The sequence below is a fragment of the Glandiceps talaboti genome, chromosome 2 (assembly GCF_964340395.1).
Source record: "Glandiceps talaboti chromosome 2, keGlaTala1.1, whole genome shotgun sequence".
In the NCBI taxonomy this organism is placed as follows: Eukaryota; Metazoa; Hemichordata; class Enteropneusta; family Spengelidae; genus Glandiceps; species Glandiceps talaboti.
In genome coordinates this window covers 17955044-17964065 of record NC_135550.1, presented here as the reverse complement: position 1 = coordinate 17964065, position 9022 = coordinate 17955044, and the positions used below count along the sequence as shown (strand labels likewise).

Sequence of the window (9022 nt, the reverse complement as noted above, 5' to 3'; positions counted from 1 at the left end):
CAAAATTACTGAAGCTGAAGTTGATAACTACATTCTACGAGTGATGCGTTACTATGGCAACCAATGATGTCACATCTGTATGTCCCCTACTAGTGCCGCAGAATACGGACAAGACTTTGTATGAAGGTTTCCTATCAGTAGCTGTAAGTTTTCTACAAACGTGTATACCAGTCCTTTATTGATATATGATTCTCATCTTTTTTTTGGGGGGGGGGGGGCATGTGGTGGTGGTGGGGGGGGGGGGGTGCACTAACTGTGATTAAGATACAAGTAATATATTTAGTGTAGATAAAACCAGTATACATTGTAGACACAGGGAGACAAAATAGAAGTTTTAAAAATGTACATCCGAAATGTAGATAGGAAGGACTCCACATCCAAATACAGTAAATATAAGGTTGATATTTATTTATTATTGCCATCAATATGTACAACTTACATTAGGAAATGGCTGTGATATCACTCTAAAACAACAAAAATCAACAAGCCCAATGTTAAAATTAGTAAGATACTAAACAGGATTTCAGAAATAACTGATGTCCAATGATTTGATAACAATGGTATTAAAGATGTTTAATGTAATGCTACAGGACTATGGTCATTTTAAATATAGAAGTTTTCTTAGGAACAGGAATGATGATGGATTTCTTGAAACATTTAGGAACTACACCAAAGTGTAAGAGACATTGAAAATGACTGAAAACACTAAACAACTGATCTGTTCAGTATGTTCTTTAACAGGTGAAATACTGTCTGTGGTCCTGCAGCCCTCAGCATTTACTGAAAACAGTCTTGGCAAATGCTTTCGCAGTTATTCATTTTGCGATGATCCAAGATTTCACATCTAACACCACAATACGAAGTCAGTCCCTTTTACATTTGTAAAGTATAATATGTATGAAGACATAGTGACCTATTTGACCCACACATACTCTTGAAGAAGTGATCCCATTGCCAAACACATATCCATATACTTTTAGCCCCCCCCCCCACTATCAAGATAATGAGAGAGTATCCATCCCTCACATATGCAAAAAACAACACAGACACTTTACATTATTTGAGTAAATCTGTTTTGTCCAAACTAGGGTAAGGAGTATCTGTTGAGGATTGAATTGCCTAAGAGTAAAGAACTGAAATATGCAAGGTATGTCATAAGCTTAAAACTCCAATATGATGTGTCTTGGTATTATAAGATATTATTTTAGCCAGTGTCCTCAGGTAACAAGGTGTAATTATTACATCTATATCAAGCTGTTTAAAGAGTGACACTCACAGTGAGTCATGCAAGAAGTGTGCTAGTTAATAATCAACACTGAAATTTTGAAATTTATCACCATGTCAGTTTTTTCTTTGACAATGCAAACATCATTTTGCCAATTTGCGCACCTCAATAAGTTGTAGTTTTGCACAACCAATGACCCAGTCAGTCAGGAGCAACTGAAGTGTTACGTTGTAATCGTTCCAGTACTTAAGACAGTCTATGTACTTTAATAGTACGAGTACTGCCTCAGTTCATTGTTCCATCATGCATGGTTCAAATATTATTACATTTTATCAAGAAATAAAACCAAAAGATTATAATATAAACAAATTTTTAGATGTATAATTGATACAAAATACCGTACCATTGGCAACAAAATATGAATGACTTAAAATTTTGATAAATAACAAGAATGGCATGATTCTGCTCGGAGTGCCTTTCTCTCCAATAGCATTGAATCTATTGATAGCAATGACACACTAGAGTCTGTGAGTTCAACAAACAGTTGTTGAAGTGTCAGGAAATGCATTGACATATATTGTGTGAGATGCTATGACATCATTCTGTCATCAGATGAATTCATGACACAATGTACACTCTACTCCTGTACGCAGTCAACAGTTTGTCCCATTCTGGCTATCTTCTTTTCAGGATCTGACTTAGCAATGACTGCAAGTCTTACAGGAAATGAACAAAACAACAAATTTTGCAAAGAATGGTTGCATTTTTATTTTTAGGTGGTTGTATAATGATAAGATTAGAATGTTACTGATCTTACTTAGAGATGAATTTGAAGAATGAAAAAAAAGTTGGAAAACATCTTCATTTTATATTCACTATAAAGGCATAGAATCTTTGATTGTTTTTCTTCAAGTCATGTGTGTAAATCTACAGTATGATTAGAATATACTCCGAATTTTGATCCATTGACTTTGACATGCAAGGACATAAACAAGAAAAAGGACATCATATGATATATATATTTGCACAATATATGTTGTGAATTATGTACATAATAATTGACAATTGAGGACCATAAACTATAATGTAAAAAAAACATAACTTTTTAGCCGGTTCCTTTATTTTCAGAATCTTATGCAGCTGGGAATTACAACACCTTCTAAGGGGATATACTGATATTGTACATCAAAGACTACAACAAAGTCAGGACCTAGTAGCTTTTATAGTTGAGCTGAAGAATATTTTGGTAATTTGTTATCCCTTGAAGAAACTAGTTTTCTTAACATTTTGTGATAAAATTAAATACATTTAGCCATCTGCCTTCAAAAAATGTCTCAGACTTGTACAATGACAAAAAAGCATATCTCAGTGACAAGGTCAGACGACATAGTATATTTAACAAATATTTGCAGGAAGATGATTCTGCTGACTTTTGTTTTTCCGACAAACAGAAGACAACAAGTTAAAGACATATTAACTATTTTAGCATTTTCCTAGCTGTCTTTCATACACATTTATTGTAAAAACACAAAAAGAATATAATGATGAGCAAAATCGTAACAAAAAGATTTGTATTGATGTTTGAAATACATTTCCTTGTCGACCCACAGGAAAGAGTTACACAGACCAAAAGAGCAACAAGAGAGACTGAAACCCCACAATACTATTCTGAGTTAATCAAACAAATAGAAGATATTGGATGGGAGAAGTAAGATTTTTTATAGAGAATTACAAAATATATTCACGAAAAAAAATATAGAATATGTATGTAGCTAAAAGTCACGGTCTCCTGCTTGTGAGAATACATGTGGACTAGTTATGAGGGAGATATTATATGTCTGTTTCTACAGTATGATATTATTATTATGAGGTTGCATGCCAACCAGTCAACTTGTGTTTTCGAACACGCCACATCCATTTCCTGCATCATACACCTTCCTAAAAATAGTACACAGGAACAAATGTGCATAGTTCCATAGAGGTTCTCCATGGCCAAACTGAATGGGTTATCCTGAAAGCAACACAGTATCAACAAAATATTTCTTTAATTATCAAGTTTGTTATTTTCGTACTCAATTTCTGACATAAGGGCCACAAATTTGTGTTCAGAAAATTGCAAAAATCTATACAAGTATTCCATCTCTAGCTGGTGCCATGTTTGTCTATTGTTCAAAACTTAGAAGTGTGTATATATGATGTCATTAGTGTTTGTGACAGTGTCCATACAGGCTGATGATGTCTCACTTTGTGTTGAACAGTATAAATTACTCAATACTACATGATCGATATATTGACAAATCACAACATCAGAAATGGAAAGGATGTGCTTCAAGTTTCAACAAATACTGTAACAAGATGTTGATCTTATAGAAATACTAAAAAAATGTGCCAAAGTTATGTTACCATTAAGGCTTCTATGAATAACACTAAGTAATTAGTCAAACCATAGACCCTCCATTATGGTGGTGGTGGTGGGGGGGGGGGAATCTATGGTCAAACAGGCAGCTTTAATAATAAATATCAATGTGTTTATGTGCTGGTAAAATTCATTGTTGTGTTAAAAGTAACATAACTCTGAATAGTCACATGTGTGTAGAATGCCATGAATGAACAAACAGATAACATACAATATATAAAGATGACAAATGTCTAGAATGATAGCCAATCATCCATATCACCTTTGTTATAGATTTATTATCAAATCAACACACATTTACTTTGATTTCTCCTTTGGGGAAATATTTAACAAAAATGAAAATTTATTAATATATGTTTTGTATGATTGTTCCCTCCCAGACTAGCTGACGTTGATTCTTCATTTACAAGTCTTCAGTTGAAGGCATCAGACTCAGGAAATAGACAACATGTGATCACAATTAATTTGCATACTCAGGTGAGTATATTATTACATAAGTCACGTGACTCAACTACATGACTGTCATATGGTCATGATGTCTATAAAGATTGCATACCCTCAGTGCAAGAAGTTTCTTCTGTTTTTCTGTTTTTGACTTTGCAAATGATACTGATTTCTACACCACTAAAATGTATTCAGGTCTGCAACAGGGCTGCAGAAGAGTTGGTATAGCCATGACCAACAAGGACTATTCAGGGAAATGGATTCAAGCCTGTAGCAGGCCTGTCCCATCAGGCATGCATCAGACCCTGCTGCATGCCTGTGGCATGTCAATCTTGTCACGAGCCTGTGGATTTCTAGGAGTGTAGTGTGTACTGAAGACTGAAGTACATTCAATAATGCATTCATGGCAAAACTAACTGCACTGGTCTTCTAGTCACTTTCAAATCATGTGTTGTTTGTTTGTCTGTTTGTTTGTTGCACTTTATACTCTTCAATAACTTGACAGCCTAGTCTACTGTTTGCATTGTTGTGTTTAGGAGTAATTATATATACTGGATGTAAAATTGTCATTTTCCTCAGTTACCCTAAATACAAGAATTGACCAGAAAGTCTATTGGTTGTATTTTGCAGCACCCTAAAATAGCTCCAAGTTGTAACGTGGACTTACCTGTTTTATTTAGATTGAATTGGTCACCACAGGTAGGTAGCTATGAAACAATTCAAGAACAATTCAAGATTTATGATAGGTGATGCACACTTGAGTGATTATTTAGAGAATCAAGTACCAAAACACTAACTGTGTGTGTGTGTGTGTGCTAGGAGAATAGGAAGAGAGTAACAAATGAAACTTGTCATCCTTACCTGTTCACAAGTTATAAACAATAGAGTTAACATGACTTTTCATACATCAGGGGTTAGTGAATCCAGTAGTCCTACATCCAAGAAACACTGATTTTTTTTTACCCAGACCACAGATTTTTTGTAATGCCTAGTCTTATCGACAACTACACCAAGGGACCATAACAAACAATCAAATTCAATGCTCCATCCATGCATATTGGTGTGGACTCATCAGACATTTACAGATATTCAATACAACTAACAATGGCATTTTGATAACCAGTTCTAAAAAAAACCCCCATAATTAAATGATTCTAGCTAGCTTAAAAATAATTGTAAAAAACAAGGACCACAAGGTCCTACTGCAGGACCACTAGATTTTTTGTCTGTCACTAATCCAAAGACCAATAGTTCCAAAATTGATTTGCTTATCCCTGCTTGTTTCAGAGTCACTTTTGTGTCACTGTCATAATGATGACATCAACAACAGATTGTTTATTGAAGTAACATTCTCAGATCATGGCATTTCTTCTTATGTAGAGCCAATTGAAGAATATCCATCACCAATTTTCACAAGAATTAGAAAAATATCAAGACTTCTTTGCAGTTGTAGATGAAATTGATAATAAAACATGGGTTCTTGAGCCAGAGCAACCATACTATGCCTCCACATTAAGAAGAATAGCATTAGGTAAGACCTTAGATCTTGGTCCCCTCCAAGTGGTGAGATTATGATTACTGGTAGATATTGTATTTAAATTGTAAGAAATGTGAATTTTGTATGTGTTTAGACAATGCTGTTTTGTTGTGTACAAGAATTTGATATTTGAAGTGTTTTGATTCACATTGTATTTGTACTGTAGTCATCTTCTATCTAAACTGAGCTGTACAATAGATGAAACGGTGGACGCAAACAATGAACAGTCTAACACTTCAGAGATAGACTGAAAGGGTTGTCAGTGTCACTGTGTGTTCACCCATTTAACCCTTTGATACAAGAGATAAAATGGTGGATACAGCAATGAACAATCTAAAACTGGGCATGCTCAGATGAAGACAAAAGTGAGATGAGATATTTACAATTACAGTACTGATTTGCAGGCTTGCAAGGGTCTGGGTAACCAAGACTAGACTATGATATTTGTGGTTTATGGTGATCAGATCAGTGGCCCACCTTTAAGGGGCTAGGTAATCAAGACTAGATTATTTGTATTTACAAACAATGTAACATTTTGTTTACAACAGTGCTTGACTCATTTGCTTGATTTTAATACGATACCATATTTCCCACAATGCACCATTCAAAATGGTGAATGGGGTTTGTAAATTATTTTTTAACATATTTACACATCTTACAAGGTTATAGATTGTTTTTTTTTAATAGATGTAGCTGTCTTGCCAGTTTCAATACAAATCTAACAGCAGTATGTTTGAAAGTGATTATTAAAATTCTAATGGAAATATGAATTGATGTGCTCTTTTTTTCCCTTTTTAATCAAAATTTGTTTGTGTATATTTTGTATTTTTCCATATTACTGGTTTTCCGTGCTCTTGGCTTTCCAGTTCTTTTACAAAACAACTACCAAGTGGATAGAAATGTAATTTTATTACACATGTTTTGTCATTTCTTACAGGAAGCAGTTCATCTTTACAAATTAATATGGATCCATTTCATCCAAGGATGTTTCCTGAGTGTAAATTTCTTGGTGCTGACCATGGTATGAAGTTGATACAATATTTGTAATTGTTGTCACCAAATCTGACGTGGTTACTCTGTTTTAATACCTCTATTTCCTTCAATGTATTATAATCCGCAGAACACTCCATACTCATCACACCAACATGCACAAAACCTCCCAAAGTATAACAAGTTGTGGTGGGGTTGATTGACATTTAGCATGGCTGGTAGTGCTTTGGTCTAGTAGTTAGTGGGTCTAGGCTTGAGTCCTGGCCACAGTCAACTTTTCTCCTTCTCAGCTATGAAGTCATAAATGCAAAGCCTCAGTAATCATAACTAGAACACAGTTTTAATTACGTTTGCTGTTTTCCTGATTATTTAAAGTGTTGTACTTGTTGAAGTATGTATGGTTGCTTAGTGATCAAGTCCTATAAGTATTACACAGATATACAATTTGTTGACAAAACAAGAACCTCTTTCAGGAGTGTTTACATGTAGAAACTAAAATCAGTGTACATGTAAAGTGCCATCACTGACTATGTAATATTGTAATTTTTTGAATGTGATATTTAGGTTTACTTTGATTTCCAGTAATTAACCCACTACGAGACAAACTAAACACAAATTTGGAAAATTGGAATCCAGAGGAAACTGTGCTAACAAACTTACAGAATATACTAGCTACTGAATTTCCTTCAAAAACTAACACAAAGAAACAGGTAAGAACAAATCTTACATGTCAGGTTTAAGTGCAGCTACAATGCATGATATACATCGTACGCCATTACATTCAATTTTTCAGCCCATAATGAACACTTTTAATGTTATTTAGATAGCTCTTGGCAAATTGTAAATTTGTAATAATGTGTTAGCAGTGAAGCCTAGTATTGCCAAAATCATGAATATATATAGGGATACAATATTTTCAAATGAAAATTTCTACTCATAGAATGTAACAATTTTTTGAAGGAAATCCCAAATGTTCTCTGTTGTCTCGTTAGTGCTGTCAGGAGGGTACTGATTGACATTGCTAACGAGATGTCAGTTAAAATTTGAGATTTGCTTCCAACAAATGCTTTGACTTTGTGAGTAGAACTTTTAATTTGATACTAGTATACTGGGAATTCAGTCAATGAAATACATTCTTGATTATATGTATTTCAAATCTAGAGAGACATTTCATTTTTGTCTAAATAATTCCATGTGAGAGTGAGAGGTAGATACCAGGTATATGTAGACACGATTCGGTTTCAGTATGCTTATGTTATATAGTTCTATAGCCTTTGATAACAAATCAGAAAATATCTGAAAATCTCTAAATTTACCAACTTTATATTAAGCAAAAGTGTAAGGATGGAAAGTTTATTTAGCAAACTAATTTGTCCATAAAATAACTATCATTGAGTGTTTCTCATCTGTTAGTCATATAAATAGCATGGTAACTTTGAATCATGCAATGTGAATATGCAACCTTGATTTTCTGATTTCTCCTGTACAAACTGTAGGACTTCAGTGTAGAGTGTGGTATTTGTTACTCCTACCGACTAGACACTGCCATTCCTGATAAAGTCTGTGATGATCCCAGATGTGGACAGCCTTTCCATCAATCCTGTCTGTATGAGGTGAGCAACTTTAGTAAGGCTTAACTTTAGAAATGATTATGTTACTGTAGGCTGTGTCAGATGACTTGGCTAACTTCACAAATATGTGTATAAACACAAGAAAAGAATGCATCTAGGTGACCAATTTGTTTAAAATTCAAGTAGCTTGAATGAATCAAAAATTTGTGTTTGCCATCATACTTTCAAGGAAATCATCCAGCTATTATTTGCCCATAGCATTACATTATTGGTGGACATTTTGAAGTGTAATATGGATACTGGTACCGTTGTTACTCGGTCGTTTTTTGTTTTTTCTCCTGAGAATAGGGTGGAATTTTCAAGAACAGAGTAACAAAAGTTTGAATTTTAATTCTAAGGCACATTCTATTTTCAATTCACTACATTTCTTCCCATATTTCCTTTCAGTGGTTGAGAGCTTTACCATCAAGTCGTCAAAGTTTTAATACCATATTTGGAGAATGTCCATACTGCAGCAAACCAATCACAGTCAAGATGGCAACAAAGTGATTGCTTTTCAATACCATATTTGGAGAATGCTCATTCTGCAGCAAACCAATCAGTCAAGATGGCAACAAAGTGATTGCTTTTCAATACCATATTTGGAGAATGCTCATTCTGCAGCAAACCAATCAGTCAAGATGACAACAAAGTGATTGCTTTTCAATACCATATTTGGAGAATGCTCATACTGCAGCAAACCAATCACAGTCAAGATGACAACAAAGTGATTGCTTTTCAATACCATATGTAAAAAGCAATCACATCAAAAGTTGAAATCTGTCACTCTACATTATAAC

General features: G+C 34.2%; 1 protein-coding gene across 1 annotated transcript; it reads left to right on the top strand.

The window, feature by feature from the left end:
• Window positions 1-53: 53 nt before the first annotated feature.
• LOC144453433 (E3 ubiquitin-protein ligase FANCL-like) lies at window positions 54-8815 on the top strand. The gene is made up of 11 exons (XM_078144724.1): window positions 54-143; window positions 1089-1147; window positions 2354-2471; window positions 2836-2933; window positions 4022-4118; window positions 4716-4784; window positions 5466-5616; window positions 6560-6643; window positions 7195-7322; window positions 8109-8225; window positions 8631-8815. The coding sequence occupies exons 1-11, from the start codon at window positions 54-56 to the stop codon at window positions 8730-8732; spliced, it is 1113 nt and encodes a 370-aa protein (XP_078000850.1). The 3' UTR covers window positions 8733-8815.
• Window positions 8816-9022: the final 207 nt, after the last annotated feature.